Source organism: Ogataea parapolymorpha, chromosome VI (assembly GCF_000187245.1).
Source record: "Ogataea parapolymorpha DL-1 chromosome VI, whole genome shotgun sequence".
In the NCBI taxonomy this organism is placed as follows: Eukaryota; Fungi; Ascomycota; class Pichiomycetes; order Pichiales; family Pichiaceae; genus Ogataea; species Ogataea parapolymorpha.
Genome location: NC_027861.1, coordinates 706,012 through 721,673, shown reverse-complemented (window position 1 = coordinate 721,673; position 15,662 = coordinate 706,012). Strand labels below are relative to the sequence as shown.

Here is a 15,662-nt window from a genome sequence, read left to right as displayed (position 1 = left end):
AGTAACTACTAGAAATCCCTTCCGATTTTTTTAATTAAAATAAATCTTGTGATATATTATCTTATGTTAATGTACATTTGACATCCTTTTTTTATAATTCAAGCAACGTCCTCCATTTCAATATCATCGTCTTCGTCACCATCGTCATCGTTTTCGTTTCTGTTGTCTGCCTCTAAATCTCCAAATCCTTGCTTCTCCTTTCTTTCCACCTCTCTGCTCTTCTTGTACTCGTCTTTTAATCTGTATTTCAAAGCATAGGTTCCTTTGCGCTCCATCACCGCAATGTTCTCCAAACAGTCCTTCAAGTAAGCTTCTGGCTGATTTGTTTTTTCTCGGATACCTTTCAACGTCCAGTAATCGTACTCGTTGAAGAGATTGAACAGGACCTTCATCAAGTGCTCTCTGTCCATACGAGAAGCACGGCCTTCCAACCGCTGTTGCTCCTTCCTAGCAGCAAGCTCCCTTGATAGCTGGATGGTCGAGCCTGTTTGCAGATTTGGTCCCGTTCTTCCTTGCAAAACACCGGCGTTGGCATCCTTCATGTACGTAATGGTCTTTCTCTTTGTCATCTGTGCTAGTCTCCGTTTCTGCTCCAATAGCTTTAGCTTGTTGTTTGTGGATAATTTTGTAGGGATGACCTGACACTCGTGAACGATTTTTCCAACAAGAGCAGTCTTCTTGGGAATTGTTTTGGCAAATGGAACCACCTTCTTTGGCTCTTCGAAGTTTTCTTCCTCGTAACCACGTCCACGTGCCTCAGGAATGTATGATGCACGTTGGGGAACCTTAGCAGTGGACCATGGATTCGATTCCTCCGGCTCTTCACCGTCTAGGGGATTTAATGTAGGCTGATCTGGCATCTGGACCATCTCAGTTCTAGTCTCCGCTTGGCTTTTGAACTGACTTAGCTCGGCCTCGCTGAACACATACTCATTCTCCACCACATGCTTGATCATCTTGAGTTCATATTCTTTATCAATATTTTTGTGTTCTTGAAGTTTCTCATTTAGCTCAAGCATGATTTTGGCTGGTGAGACTCCCTGTTGAATCTTTATATTGCCCAGCTGCCGTCCATCCAACATTCTCTCGTTTTTCCACACCTCAGAGAGAGCTGGGGGAAGCTTGACAAGCCAGACCTGATTATTCGCCTTGGACATGTCCAAATTAAGAGACTCACCGCTTTCTTCCAGCTGCTTATCGTTCACCTCTGCAATTCCATCAGGAATGGGCATGTCGTCCTCATCATACGCCACATCTTGGAATGACTGATCTGGCTCGGCAGGTCGACCGGCAGCCTTTGGCGGAGAAATTGCGCTCATAATAAATAAATATTTTCAATTTTTTCCTGCTTAAAGAGTGCACGCATATGTCCTGACAGAATACCATGGACTTTGCACGGGTGCTTAACTCTGAGATCGCTCGCAAGAAACGCGCTCTTCAGGAAGAGCAGACATCAAAAAAGGCCAAGACAGTCTCCAGCCCAGAAGAAATACGAGGCCTACCCAAAGCTGCTGACGAGATTGCCAGCCAGACAGTGGAGGAGACAGACCCAGACACCACACAATGTGAAATTTCTGGCTCTGAAGCGCAGAGGATCGACGCGCAAGAAGAGGGACTGGCCGATAAAAAGAATCTCGGAAAAACGTCCGACAAGCCACTGAGTGGACCTCAACCCGAGCCAGGCTCGTATATCATAGAGAAAACCGATATTAGAGACAATCATGCCATAGTGTCCCAACAATGCCGCGACTACATTAAGCATCTCCTCAACATCTGGGAGTCGAAAAAGGATCAGCACACGAACGTGGATCTGCTCGAAACCAAGAAGTGGCTGCTTCCCTTGCTTGTGCAGCTGAAGAAAAAAAGTCTGCCTCACGATCAGCTGGTGAGCCTAGCCACAATACTGTACAATATTCAACGCCAAAAATACACAGACGCAAATGAAGCATATCTACAGCTCAGCATAGGAAATGTGGCATGGCCTATAGGACTTATCGACATAGGAATTCGTGTTCGAACAAACAACATGAAGATTGGTGAAGGCTCAAACACTAGCAATATCATGAAGGACGAACGTACTCGGCAATGGATTCTAGCCGTTAAGAGGCTGCTTACATTCTGTGAGCTGCACAATGTCGTTTCAAACGATTAGGATCCACAAAGTAACGGAAACCCCTGTGCATCCTTCTGTATACGGAATTTTGCACTTGAGTTCGATAACGGTCCTAATAAACTAGCATGCACTATTTGGCAGAACAAGCGCAAGGCTTTAACAAAGTATGTAAGGCAATTTTATACAGGCAGAATGCACCTAATTGTATGCGGGATTGTCGACGCCTTCACCGCCCATGAATCTACCCTGCTAGCGATCTCCAAAAATATACTGCCTAATTTGGTAGTCAATAGATTCTAGACCGGATTATGGTTATTTTGCTTATGTCATAGATGCCTTGAATTTTTACCCCTATGAAGAATTTAGTCAAATTTAGAAATCCTCTAAGCCGCGTCCGTGCCTTGAACGTGAAACGGGCATTGACTTGAAAGTCAGAATGCTTAGTCTAAGCCTAGACACATCATGTAGTATTATCTCAGTGGAGGCATTACGTGGAATACCTTGTTTAATTTATTTTCTCGCCTTGGGTATTTCGGATTTAGACAGTCTCCAAACTAAGCTTAAAGTTAGACGAGCACATCAAAAAGGAGGCTGATCCGGTGTTAGCGAATAAAAAAAGTCAGGGCATGCCCGGAAATTTACGGACATGGTTATTTCCGATATTAATTTGCTCAGAGCCACCGTCCGCAGTTTCCGTTCAAATCCACTCATGCCACGCCCTTTGCGGTGGTAAATATAAATAGACGCATTTCCCTCTTCGCCAAATTTCCCATCAATCTCTAAGATCACCAAATCAAACAAATACCCATTATAAAATGACTGCTCTCAACAGCTCTATCCAACACCAAGAAGTCTCTTCGGACTTGCCTTTTGGAACTCTACCTCCAAGAAAGCGTGCCAAGACCGAAGAGGAGAAAGAGCAAAGAAGAGTTGAAAGAATCTTGAGAAACAGAAGGGCCGCTCACGCGTCTAGAGAAAAGAAGAGAAGACATGTTGAGTACCTGGAAAACTATGTGACTGATCTGGAATCTGCGCTTGCGACACATGAGGGCAATTATCGGAAGATGGCTAAAATTCAATCTGGCCTGATATCTTTGTTGTCTGAACATGGAATCGATTACTCGTCTGTGGATCTAACTGTTGAACCATGTCCAAAAGTTGAAAGACCGGAAGGTTTGGAGTTGACTGGTTCAATTCCAGTGAAAAAACAGAAAATCGCCTCGGCGAAATCGCCAAAATCGTTATCGAAAAAATCGAAGTCGGAAATCCCATCACCAAGTTTTGATGAGGATATGTTTTCTGAGGAAGAAAACGAAAACGACGATGGTATCGAGGAATACGGGAAACCAGAACAAGAACCAACCGAGGCTCCATCTTTGTCTCACAACCGCAAAAGAAAGGCGCAAGATGCTTACATCTCGCCTCCGGGCTCCACCTCCCCATCCAAGTTGAAACTTGAAGAAGACGAAAGGATCTCCAAACAGGAATACAGCAACTTGTTTGATGACACGGAGGACATCTTTCCATCGGAAAAGTCATCAAGTCTCGAGCTGTATAAACAGGATGATCTGACCATGGCATCATTTGTGAAACAAGAAGAGGAAGAAATGGTGCCATTTGTGAAACAGGAAGACGAGTTGAAGTTTCCTGATTCGGGTTTCAACGCTGACGATTGTCATCTGATTCAAGTGGAAGACCTCTGCTCTTTTAATAGCGTGCATCATCCAGCAGTGATGATTGTAAAGTTATGAAAGACTCAAATGTTTGAAGCGATTGAGTGGAAGCAACCTGAGATGAGACTGGTTTTTTGGGTATTTGTTTGACGGTATCATCTTAGGTGTGGGTATGAGTTATTCAGTTATCTTGTGCTCTGCTTCTACTTGCTTCAATTGTTAAGTTGGTCAGCAGCACCATTAACAGCAGAGAGTATTGACAACCACTTTGAATTTGACGACTATTTGTCTTGAACAATGAATCGAAGTGTATTTTTAGGGATTATGGGAGTTGGGTTGCTTTTTACGGATTAATTTCAGGACTATGACGGGGCTTTTATTCTCGGGACGTTTGCACTACATGTCACCTACGAGTCTCCACTAGACGCGATTCAATGTGGCGCGCTCATGTATGAAGCTGCGACTGGTTTCTGCGCTATGGATGCTGACTAGGAGACAGGTAGGGCGATCTTCTGATTATAGAAGAGCTATCCTAGTCTTTGGAATATTGTGTTGTGTTTCAATCAATAGGAGTTTTATTAGTAAATATAGCATTGTCATGTTATGACATTTCCAGGATATGCATAGGTGTATATCGCCAAATACAATACTTATTAAGCTTTCTTAATTCATTTGGTGTACATTCAATTATATATAATCAACTGCTTAAATGTCAGTCACCTTCAAGGTTGGTGGGAGGGATTGGATCAGCTTCTTGGCCTTGGTAGCGTCATTCACAATCAAGGTGTACAGGTACTTGGAGCCTCTGACCTTGAACTTGGTCTGCTTGAATTTCTTACCGTTGGCGTTCAGTTTCGTGTTGGTCTTGATGGTAGCAACCTTGACGTCGGCTCTTCTAGCCAATTCAACGAACTGCTTGATGTCGGTAATTTCTCTCTGAAACGTTAGTATTCGAGTTTGCCATAGAAATCGGCCGTCTGCAAAAGTGAGAGTTGGTGGAGTCTTGAGTTTGCTTCCAGACTAAACCTGTCACTCGCCTTCACAAACGTGCCCTTTCTGTCGTTCTGCTATACATACAGCCATGGTAATTAATGTGAATATATGAAGATCGATATTTTTCAAAGTTTTTTTCCTTTAAGGTTGAGGGTGAGAAGCCCTATATTCAGTCACGTGAAACATAAAATAGATGAATAATATTGATTTAGATGGATAGACTGATATGTTCAAGAAACGGAATGTGAAGCAGGAGCAGAAGCGAAAGCGTGAGGTAGAGGGGACAGGCGATGGTGGTGATGTCGTGAAGAAGAGCAAGACGGAAAAAAGGGGCCTTGACACGTTAACGAGGGTGGACGGCAAAAAAGAGAGCGAGTCTAAGGTAATCAAGCAAGCAGTCAGCAAAGAGCAGGACGAGGAAAGCCAATCTGAGGATCAAAGTGACCAATCAAAGGATGTTATGGAGAACAAGTCGGGAAGGTACAACATTAAACAATTGTCTTCCAGCATCAAGACCAATACAGTGATAGATTATCAGCCAGATGTTTGCAAAGACTTCCTTAAGAATGGCTATTGTGGTTATGGAGATACGTGCAAGTTTTTGCATTACAGGGATGAGTTTAAGGTCGTGAAGAACCCGAAGAAAAGGGAATGGGAGGAGGTGTTGAAGAAGAATAAAAGATTCTAATGTTTGTATATTATGCTATGATACACGATTAATGATTCAAACGGATTCCGAGATAAGCTTGGTGAGAGACTTGAAAGTGCCGTTGATCACGTCAGCCGTAGGCTTATCAAGACTGCCGTTGGGCTTGTAATTGCGTGCAAGCCGTTTGTAGAGTATGCGGTATGTTCTAGATTTGAAGCCGGCAGGATCAATATCTGTCTGGGGAACGTTTTGGAGATACCAGGGATCCAGTACATTTATCCAGGACTCGAGGTCTGGGTTGAACATGAAAACATGGTCGTTGCTCAAGGTCACGATTGGCCAGCCGTTGGAGTTGAGGAGGATGGAAGCCACCTTGACTGAATTCTCAAATCTCTTGGAGTCGATTTCGGCAAATTGGTTGATAATGGGAGATATCGACACTGCGGACAAAATACTTGCGCGTTTCTCAACATCCCAGCTGTAGAACAAGCCGGAAGACGTGACGGCCAGAACATACTGCTTGTTGCTAAGTAAATGTGTCAAATTATTTCCCAATTGAAATGGAGGCAACAGCTGACGGCCAAAATCAGACAGGATAAACACCACTCCCGTCTCGGTGGCCACGGCCCAGAACTCTACCTGGCGCTCGGTAGCATCCACAAACGAGGAACTGCAGGCAGCGGTGAACTTGTGGTTGTAGAAAAATTGGAATTGGTCCAGTTTTTCCTTTGCATGGAACACTGATAATTTGTTGATAGAATTAAACTCCTCAAGGTCGTCGTAATCAACTTCTTCCTCGCCATCGTCCTCTCCGCTGTTGCGTATCTCCATGACCACCCCATTAGCAAGATCGGGTCCTTTGAATTCTAGCAGTACTCGTGGCTGTACTCTCATGTCGGTGAATATGGTAGCCGGCGTGACCATCGACGTGGCAAGGTATTGAGGAGTTTCCACCTCTCTTTTTCTCTTGGCTGTGGATGAGCGTGTTGATATTGGCCTTTTAGGAGCGTGTGTGATCTCAGAAATGTGGTCAATATCGTTTTCGGTGTCGTGGTCTCCAATCGGCGTTTCACTGACAACGTTATCCCGCAGAGAGGAAACCATGGTTTGCAACCCTAGTCTTGGGATTTTAACTGCCGGTTTTGAGAGTTGCGATTGGTGTTTGGGCTCACGTTTAACCACCAAAGCAGGCTTTGGCAGGTTTTGTGCAGGCTGGGACCCAGAAATTAGCATGGGAGCAACACGTTTTTTGCCAGACTTCGTCACAGTCACTTTCTGTGCACTAGGTGTCAATACGTTGGGGGTGGACTTCGCCGGCGAGCTCACAGGCTTGGTCTTGATCGTAGGCATAACTTTATCAGGATGTTTTTTCGATCTTGGCACCAACATGTTCACCTGCGGTGCTGCCTGGGTGTTCAGCTCCGGCTGCGCAAACATGCCTGTCTGGCCCAACGGCTCCATCGATTCCATTTTTTCCATGAGTCTGTCTAACTTCGTCGAGGGTGTTTTCGTCTTTAATATGGCCTCAGCTTTCTCTTCGAGTTCCAACTGTTCAACACTCTCTGGGAAAACCATGCTGTCCCTGTCGGCACCGTACTTGTTCAGGACGCTGTCATGCTGATCGATCGGGATAGCAGAACCCAGTTCGTATTCATCAAAGAAAACCGTCATTATGGAACCGTCAAGGGAAGACAAAAATAGGACCTCTCCGTTCGGGTCCCAGGCCAAATCTGTGATAGTGTTCATGGAAATATCTGCCGCAACAACGAGCGGCGTCGCAGCTCCCGTGTTCCATATAGCCAATGTCCGGTCCTGGCCTGCTGTCGCCAGAACAGTCGAAATTTCCGGCTCTTTATCTTTCTGGGAAATCCCTTGAATTTCATATAACCGTGGAGAGAACGAACACACCTCGCAAGGCGCGTCATGACCAATTAAACTGATATCGCTGGCCCAGCTGCCTCGCTCTATAATGGCAACCGAACACAGACCGCCATTAATTGCATTTGGAGACGCTATGTTCTGGCCGTCTGGAGACCACGAACAGCGTCGGTAATACGTCGTCAGTGGAGTCTTGCGAAACGGCTCTCTTATGATGGATTCCACGGTAAAGGACATTTCCGTCGGAGAAGTCCTGTGGTACCTAAAGATCCTCAATGTTCTGTCGTCCGAACAGGTGGCGAAATACTTGTTCGCCGGATCAAAAACCACACCCTTAACATGAGACTGATGAATATCAAATCTTTTAATTTTCTCAAAAGTGACCCCGGACCACACAATGATTGAACGATCCAGCCCGACTGTAACCAAGATAGACGCATCGGGAGCCCACGCCATGTCCTGGATATCATTGTCGTGAGCAACGAGACGTTTTCGCACCGTCCAATGCTCTAGATCTGCCGTTTCCAAGTCTGTACCAAACTGTAGACGATGCTCCATATTTTGGGCCATAATCCGCGTTTTTTCCTCGTCTTTCTCCCAAATCAGAATCACCTTGTCGTCAGACCCGCTCGCAAGAAAGCGTCCCGTGGGAGAAAATCTCACACACGTCACTGCTCCCGTGTGACGACCCATTGAGCAAAGCGGACGGCAGATTGTCGGGTCAAAATCAACGTTATTCGCTAACGGCTCCTCCAAGCCGCCGTCCAAGCTGGACCCGTCCTCCAAAAGATCATTCTCCGGTTCCTTCTGAGACACCTCCTGCTTGTACTTCTTCAATGTCTCCACGGACCAGATTCTGACCTTGCCATCAAGACCTCCAGAAGCGAGCCGCTGACCATCCGCCGATACGGATACGGAGAACACCTCGTACTTCCGCTTCTCCTCCGTATGGGTGAGCCACGGAAACTTCAAAATGTGCATATAATAATGTTATTTTTCGTCTGAATATTCTAACAACGGTCTATACGCTTAGAAAATCCTACATCCTTACACCGCTGTTGTCAAACTTAGGAGCTGAACTCGAGCTCCACAGCCTTACCAAATCTCTCCAATCCGATGTCCAGCTTATCAAGAGCAACGGCGGCATAGGTGCCTCTGAAGAAGATTTCCGACGAGTTGTGGTCCTTGAAGTTTGGCGACTTGAACCACGACCCTGGAATCATCAGACATCCCTGTTCCAGCGATTTTTCGTAGATGGCAGCCTCCACCTTCAATGGGTCCTTACCGAACTCAGAAGCAAATTTGGGGTGTTTGGCAGCGTCGATCTTCACAGTAAAGAACATACCAGCAAAAGGAGGCTCGTACTTCACGACAGATGGCATATGCTTGGACAGACTGTCGATGGTGAAGTTTCTCTTGATGGTGTACTCCTTCCGCAGGCCAATCAGCCAATCAATGTAGCCCTTCTGGCCCCATCTTCCAAGCAGACCGGACACCAAAGTTTGCGTGAAACCAGAAGCTGTCTGAATGCTGACCTCGTGCAATCTGACAAATCTCTCGAGCAGTGGCTTCTGAGCAACAATCCAGCCCAGTCTGGCTCCTGGAGCGAGGACTTTGGAGAACGAGTCCAGTCTGACAACTCTTCCCTCGACGTCCATAGAAGAGAAGGATTTCACAAGCGCAGCAAGGAACTCCTCGTGAGTGACGGCCGCAGGCTCGTCAGAGTTTTTCTTGTAATCGTCCATTTGTAAGAAGTAGTATGGCTCGTCCTCGATGATGATAAAGTCATGCTTGCAAGCAATATCGTAGATGGCTTTTCTTCTCTCGTTGGAAAGAGACGATCCGGTAGGGTTTTGACCGGTACCGATAGTGTACAGCAGCTTAGGCTTTGGCTTGGCAGGGTCCCATTCTGTGAATAGCTGATCCAATTTCTCTGGAATGATTCCCTTGTCGTCCATTTCCACAGGAGCAAAGTTGACGCTCAGGGCTCTAGCGGTTTCAATAGCGGAAGGGAAGGTGTATTCTTCGACGACGATGAAATCTCCGGGATTACAGAAAGTTCTCAAAGAAGCCTCCCACGATTGAGTGTTCCCCACGGTGACGATAACGTCCCATTCACTGTTAGGAATTTTGTGGATTATTTCGGTGTGTTCTCTGATGAAATCAAGCAGCTCTGGCTGGCCCTCGGTGTGTCCGTATTGCAAAGATCTGGCAAGAGGAATATCAAACTCCAAGTCTGTAGTCTTTCCGACCTCGGTGATCACGGTGTCGGCCTCGTTGGTAGGCTTGGCACCAATTCCATTTGCAAAAGGAGGTGCGGGAGAAGTGGCAGTGATCTTGTCCCAAGGGAAGTAGTCAGAGAGCGGGAGTCCTCCGCCGAGGAAAACAATGTTGTCCTTGCCGAAATACTTGAACGCGGTTTTCAGGGCAGAGGCGTTTCTGCGCTTGGCTTCGTTGGACAGATGGTGGCTCAAATCTTTCACGGTCATAATAAAGCACTGGAGACAGAAGAAAAAATGACTAAATATCTATTTTCCTCGAGATTATTTTAATCTACATATACACCCCAACATATTAAAATGCATGAAAAAAAAAATGTTAGTAATCGAAATCTCGGCAAGAAGCGGTACTCACAGGAAATAGCAGGATACGACGATCTTTGCCAACGCCTACCGACGGAAAAGAAGGGCAATTCGCGGGGAGGCCCGCACATAGCCACCACAGCCGTACTTCTCAATGTACCGTGACTTCTCGACATACCCGCGGGTATTGATCCGTGCAGAGACGGTCCTTGAAGCGATGGTGCAGTGAAAGACCGTGGTGGTTAGTGGGACCGACAGCATGCTGACGTCGCAGACCAAAGAAAAAGCTTTTTTTCCGGTATTCGTATTCTGACCAGCCAGTCCCAGGAACGGAAAACAAGCTCATGAAGAAACGACAACCTGTAGATCGGCCATAGTGGTCAGAACACATGGCTGGAGACGTCCGGTTTGCCAACGGGCTGGAATTGGCGAAGAAGCAATGTATGAGCACTTGCTCCGTCTGAAGCTCACTTCGCATTCTAGCTGGCAACGGAAGGACGCTGCTACTCCAACAGCACCCTGTAGTTCTTCTGGACGTCTCCATTTGTTGACGAGGGGTGGCGGGGTGGCGTGAACACCGCATAGTGAAGAACCCTGAGTGTCCCAGCTATGCGATATGGTGCGATGGTCTGAGACACACGACGGCAGCTGATTATCCACATCGTCATGCTCGCAGACTGCCAATCCTCGCAAATCACCTATCAAATTCGTGTAGACCGCTGGCAGTCATCAGTATCCCAACAAACATAAAATGTCAAATGTTTTTTTTGGCGACGCGTCGACGCGGCCAGAGATAAAGTTTTTGTTTATTTATTTACTTTATCTACATGGAAGAAATATTTGAAAAATCGCAGCTGGAGAACCAGCAGCCAACATCCAAAGAGGCCGAGCCCGCTTTGAAGCCTGTGGATGTGATGTCCATTAAAAATGCTGCGCAGTATGTCAACCAGAAGCTTTCCGCCAAAGGTTATTTCTCAAACAAACCAAATAAACTGAGACAGCTGCTCCTTTTGAGTCTGGATAGCTCTCAATTGATTCCGGAGAATGCAGAAAACTTCGAGATCAGCGAAAAGGTGTACGAAAATGACAGGAACATAATGAACATCATCTACTCGCTGCTGAACTCGGCAGAGATCTCTAAACAGTTTAAAGAAACCGCACTAAAAAAAATGGCTGATAAGGACGCCGAGATAGAACTGCTCAAAAGCGAAGTGGAAAGACTCAACAACAAGGTCGATGAGAAGGAAAGAAACATCCAGTCTTTACAATTGGATAAGATCAAGTCCGATCTGCAAGCTAAGCATTACCAAACCATGCTCAATAATGTCAACGCCAAAAATAAAGAGCAGGAGCGCACATTTAAATTATATTCAGAAGAGGTGAAACGAGAGTTACGCAGAAACGAAATGGAAGTGGACAGACTCGAAAGCAAGCTATCCAACATGAACAAGCGCAGAGCCAGTCCAAGAGACGACGCGGGAGCTGAGCCGAAAAGACAGAAATTCGACAACGACCGTTTTTTGTCGTTGGTCGAAGAAAATTCGCATTTGCAACACGATCTAAACAAACTGGTCGGTGTGCTATTGAGGCTACAGAAATTCCTAAAATCGTTTGGCCAGCTGAACTCCAACAGTAAGGTGCCATCCACCTTTATTCCGACCGACAGTGAGCTTCTGGCCATAGATCACCATAATTTCGACCTACAAAAATACGATTTGATACTATTTGATCTTCTCAAGCCTCTGAATGGCGACAGCATTGACGACACGTTCAAGTTCAAAAAGAATAACCAGACAGACAAGGACCAGGAAATTGCTAGTTTGCGAAATCGGCTCTCAGAAATGGAGCAGAACTACGAGCGCGTGCTGGCAACGATGGAACAGTGGAAAACATATCGCAAGCAGAAATGATAATTTTTATGTTACACGGTGGTGGTCGACGGTTTCGAGGGAATCTCGAAAAGCTGGTAGTAGTCCACAAGCCGGCCATCCAAATTTGCTTCTCCCATTATTGGAAGCTTGAAGAGATTGCGCCAGCTATATGGTTCGACTTCTGTTTTGATGAAAAGGAAGTCTAACCAGTTCTGCCAGATTCCGTAGTCGAAAGTGGCAGGACTAGATTTGTGCTGGATAAGGTCGTCACTGACCATCAAGAATTGGTTCAATCCGATTAGTCTCGCACACTTGGAGTTGGCCACGAAGTTTGGAAGACAAACAAACCTGCGCAATCCGGGCAATTCCACATCTTCGTTATTCAAATCATTATTCTCATCAGTAGGCACTGAAGAGAAATTGTTGCCGGCAGAGGTGTGCATGTTACTGAGCTCGTAGCTGGTGAGTCCTTTGGAAATCTGCAACGCTTGAACTATCAGGAGTAGGGACAACCACGAAAGCTGGAATAGGGCCCATATTGTCAGATTGAAGACGAAAGGAGATGCATATGACCCAGCACACATATCCTCGTCAAAAATGTAGCATGAATGTTCCAGATCGTCCGGAACGTCCAGTTCATCAAAATATTTTTTGGCAAGCTTATAGTAAACGATTATTGAGATTTCCAGCGCTGCACAAAATCCGAAGAACAATTTGTGGTTTCTGACTCCGACGTCGTTGTTGATCCAGGGACAATAGTGGTCAAATCTGGCCACATTTCTATTTTTGAACCTGTTGAACTTGGATCGGAGAGGCTTCCTGATCGAGGTGTAGAGACAGAAGTTCCTGGAGTCGAATTTCCGCAGATCGATCAGGTCTCTGATGGTGGCTTTTATTTTCTGTTTATCTTGTTCAGCAGGGATGAGGCCTGGATCAATAATCATCGCCTTGACAAAAGTTGCCATTGTGCAGCAGGCGGATATTAGAAACACCAGGTTGAGCAGCGGTCTATCGAAAAAAGTATTGGGCAGGATTTTGAATAGCCATGTCAACACGCACCAGAAAGCACTTCCTGAGAACACGCCTGCAAAGAGCGACGACTTTTGAAGCGAGTTGGGCGATCTGCTGAAATTGGGGACGATAATCCACTGGAGAATGAGATTTTGCAACCCCAATATGACCACCAGTACGAAAATGTCAAATAAAATAACTCCGCTGGTCATCGAGTACAAACACAGAGGAACCACGAGGTACGGGAACACAAAAATGATGCGGTCGGCAACCTTCGGAGAAATGCGTCTGTTCACTTTTGAGCCGTCTGGGTTGATGTCGCACTCTCTGAGAGCAGTTTTCAGCATACTCGTACAGTTCATGTCTGCGGCGATATCCCACGAAGACTTGTTGTCGTTGGTCCGATGGTTAAGATCGCTTCCGTGATCAAGCAACTTGACAAGAATCTGCTTGACAGGGTGAACGAGAGCCCAGTTGAGGGCAGTAAAGCCTGTCTCGTCCACCAAAGATAAATTGGCTCCTAGGCGGACGAGAACCTCCACGGTGAAAGGATCCCCCTGATAGGCGGCCCAATGTAATGCTGTACGGCCCTTTGGATCAGCCGCGTCGATATGCAAATCAGTGAAGTAAAGAATGTAAATAACCATCATGACGTTGGAAGAGTGCACAGCCAAATGCAGACAATTAAAGCCCTGGTTGTCGAGAACGGAGTAATCTGCCCCACATTGGGTGATCAGATAATCCGAAATATACACCAGACCGTATCTACAAGCCCATTGGAGCGGCGTAGCGTCCAGATCTCCTCCCTTGTGATTCACCTTGGCACCTTTGGACACAAGGTACTTGAGAGCAGTTAGTTTGTTATTGATAGCACACCAATGCAGAGCACTGACGTTGTCGTCCAGCATGTCATTCACGTCCACCTTGTGATTATCCAACATGTCAGTCAGAACGTCAAGATCGCCACGCTGAGCGGCCCCCATATACGTTTCGATAAGCTTTGTCTTTTCATCGTCCTTGGACAGATCGACCTCGTGCAAAGCCCCGACAGAGGCGTGGTCTTCCGAGCCTTCTGATTTCTCGAGCATTGCATCGTCTTTAGCAGTCGGCACATCTGCCAAAGAGTCAAGTTCTGTCTCTCCCGGGGTAGACATGGTAATTTAATTTTTTTACGGGTGACCAAATAAATAGACACAGCCGAGCAGCTCAAGCTATTTTAATCCTTTACTCTGAAAGCGTTTTAAGGTTCCTTAATTTATATATTAATGTCTTGTACCCTTAGGCAATCAGGACCCTCATGGTATTGGAGTGGCCAATACCTCTGGTGTGGCCCTGGATACAAACGACAGTCTCGCCTCTGGCCAGAAGACCAAGATCGATAGCATGCTTGATACCGAACTGGAGTCTGTTCTCGATGTCCTGGATCCAGTTCTCGTTGCGTGGATCTTCATAGACAAATGGATACACGCCTCTATACAGGTGGCAGTATCTGGCAGAAGTTGGGTTTCTGGTGACCATGATGATCGGACAGTTAGGTCTGTACTTGGAAACGAGTCTGGCGGTGGTTCCGGAGGTGGACAGGACAATCACGACCTTGGCGCCCTGATCAAACGCAGATGAGGCGGCGGCAATGGCGATGGTCTCTGGGGTCGAGCATGGCTTAGGAGTAAGGTCTCTAAGTTCGGAGAAGCTCGTGTAGTATGGAAGAGCCTTTTCAGCAATCAAACAGGTGTGATGCATCATGGACACGGCTTCCAGTGGATAATTACCCTTGGCGGTTTCTCCTGACAACATGACACAGTCGGCACCGTCCAAGATGGCGTTACCAACGTCAGAAACCTCGGCTCTGGTTGGTCTTGGGTTGTATGTCATCGACTCAAGCATTTGTGTAGCACAGATGACTGGCTTTCCGGCCAGGTTGCACTTGGCGATCAGCTGTTTTTGAACAACAAACACCTGTGGAGCAGGAATCTCGATACCCAGGTCTCCTCTGGCGACCATGACACCGTCGGTCTCGGCGAGAATGTCATCGAAGTTGTTCACACCCTGCTGATTCTCGATCTTGGAGATGATCTGGATGTCCTTACCGTCCTCTCCAAGAACCTTTCTGATTTCTCTCACGTCGTTGGCGGATCTGATGAATGAGGCAAACACCATGTGGACCTTGTTCTTGACACCAAATCTGAGGTCCGCCTTGTCCTTCTCGGACAGCGCTGGCAGGTCGACGTCGGTGTTTGGCAGGTTCACACCCTTGTGGGAACAGATCTTACCGGCGTTGATCGACTTGACCCTCAGAGTCTTGTCATCAACAACTTCGAGCACTTCGAACGACAGGACTCCGTCGTCGACGTAGATGATTTTGCCGGCCTCAATCACCTTGGTGATGTTCTTGTAGTCGATGTACATCAACTTGTCATCAGAGGCCTCCTTGTACTTGTCGTCCGTGGTGAAAATCATCTCGTGGTTAGGGTCAATTGGATAATCTTTGCCGTCCCTCGTTGTTCCGGTTCTGATTTCAGGGCCCTTGGTATCCAGCGCAATAGCCAGCGGTCTGCCCGGATATATTCTCTCGGACTCTCTGGCATTGTCAATGACAGACTGGTGATATTCGTACGAACCGTGGGAAAAGTTCATCCTCACGATGTTCAAGCCTGCCTTTCTGAGCTTCACCAGCATCTCAGCACTGTTGGTTTTAGGACCAATTGTACCGATGATAGACGAGCGTCTAAAGCTCTTGTCTGGGGTGGAAGAGACGTCGAGGCTGGTAAGCCATCCGAGTTTGGATTGTGTCTGGGAGCTCATTTTGGAAATATGCAAATTTTAGACAGGATGTATCCCCCCCTTTATATAGTCGGACTATTTTGCAGCCGGTTGCCAACACCCTGGCACCGC

General features: G+C 46.6%; 10 protein-coding genes across 10 annotated transcripts; 4 read left to right on the top strand and 6 right to left on the bottom strand.

Annotated features, from left to right (window-relative positions):
- Positions 1 to 98: 98 nt before the first annotated feature.
- HPODL_01522 (transcription initiation factor TFIIF beta subunit) lies at positions 99 to 1,319 on the bottom strand (the record flags this gene model as incomplete). The annotated part of the gene is made up of 1 exon (XM_014078033.1): positions 99 to 1,319. The coding sequence occupies one exon, from the start codon at positions 1,317 to 1,319 to the stop codon at positions 99 to 101; it is 1,221 nt and encodes a 406-aa protein (XP_013933508.1).
- A 65-nt stretch (positions 1,320 to 1,384) lies between these two features.
- Positions 1,385 to 2,152, top strand: HPODL_01521 (Pre-mRNA-splicing factor 18; the record flags this gene model as incomplete). The annotated part of the gene is made up of 1 exon (XM_014078032.1): positions 1,385 to 2,152. One exon carries the CDS (start codon positions 1,385 to 1,387, stop codon positions 2,150 to 2,152), a length of 768 nt encoding a protein of 255 aa, XP_013933507.1.
- Positions 2,153 to 2,928: 776 nt separating this feature from the next.
- On the top strand, positions 2,929 to 3,864 carry HPODL_01520 (Transcriptional activator HAC1; the record flags this gene model as incomplete). Its single annotated transcript, XM_014078031.1, has 1 exon — positions 2,929 to 3,864. One exon carries the CDS (start codon positions 2,929 to 2,931, stop codon positions 3,862 to 3,864), a length of 936 nt encoding a protein of 311 aa, XP_013933506.1.
- Positions 3,865 to 4,491: 627 nt separating this feature from the next.
- On the bottom strand, positions 4,492 to 4,869 carry HPODL_01519 (uncharacterized protein; the record flags this gene model as incomplete). Its single annotated transcript, XM_014078030.1, has 2 exons — positions 4,492 to 4,722; positions 4,864 to 4,869. 2 exons carry the CDS (start codon positions 4,867 to 4,869, stop codon positions 4,492 to 4,494), a joined length of 237 nt encoding a protein of 78 aa, XP_013933505.1.
- A 136-nt stretch (positions 4,870 to 5,005) lies between these two features.
- Positions 5,006 to 5,467, top strand: HPODL_01518 (Pre-mRNA-splicing factor CWC24; the record flags this gene model as incomplete). The annotated part of the gene is made up of 1 exon (XM_014078029.1): positions 5,006 to 5,467. One exon carries the CDS (start codon positions 5,006 to 5,008, stop codon positions 5,465 to 5,467), a length of 462 nt encoding a protein of 153 aa, XP_013933504.1.
- Positions 5,468 to 5,503: 36 nt separating this feature from the next.
- On the bottom strand, positions 5,504 to 8,287 carry HPODL_01517 (Protein HIR1; the record flags this gene model as incomplete). Its single annotated transcript, XM_014078028.1, has 1 exon — positions 5,504 to 8,287. One exon carries the CDS (start codon positions 8,285 to 8,287, stop codon positions 5,504 to 5,506), a length of 2,784 nt encoding a protein of 927 aa, XP_013933503.1.
- An 86-nt stretch (positions 8,288 to 8,373) lies between these two features.
- HPODL_01516 (Aromatic/aminoadipate aminotransferase 1) lies at positions 8,374 to 9,795 on the bottom strand (the record flags this gene model as incomplete). The annotated part of the gene is made up of 1 exon (XM_014078027.1): positions 8,374 to 9,795. One exon carries the CDS (start codon positions 9,793 to 9,795, stop codon positions 8,374 to 8,376), a length of 1,422 nt encoding a protein of 473 aa, XP_013933502.1.
- Positions 9,796 to 10,715: 920 nt separating this feature from the next.
- Positions 10,716 to 11,798, top strand: HPODL_01515 (Autophagy-related protein 25; the record flags this gene model as incomplete). Its single annotated transcript, XM_014078026.1, has 1 exon — positions 10,716 to 11,798. One exon carries the CDS (start codon positions 10,716 to 10,718, stop codon positions 11,796 to 11,798), a length of 1,083 nt encoding a protein of 360 aa, XP_013933501.1.
- An 11-nt stretch (positions 11,799 to 11,809) lies between these two features.
- Positions 11,810 to 13,924, bottom strand: HPODL_01514 (uncharacterized protein; the record flags this gene model as incomplete). Its single annotated transcript, XM_014078025.1, has 1 exon — positions 11,810 to 13,924. One exon carries the CDS (start codon positions 13,922 to 13,924, stop codon positions 11,810 to 11,812), a length of 2,115 nt encoding a protein of 704 aa, XP_013933500.1.
- Positions 13,925 to 14,048: 124 nt separating this feature from the next.
- On the bottom strand, positions 14,049 to 15,572 carry HPODL_01513 (Pyruvate kinase; the record flags this gene model as incomplete). The annotated part of the gene is made up of 1 exon (XM_014078024.1): positions 14,049 to 15,572. The coding sequence occupies one exon, from the start codon at positions 15,570 to 15,572 to the stop codon at positions 14,049 to 14,051; it is 1,524 nt and encodes a 507-aa protein (XP_013933499.1).
- Positions 15,573 to 15,662: the final 90 nt, after the last annotated feature.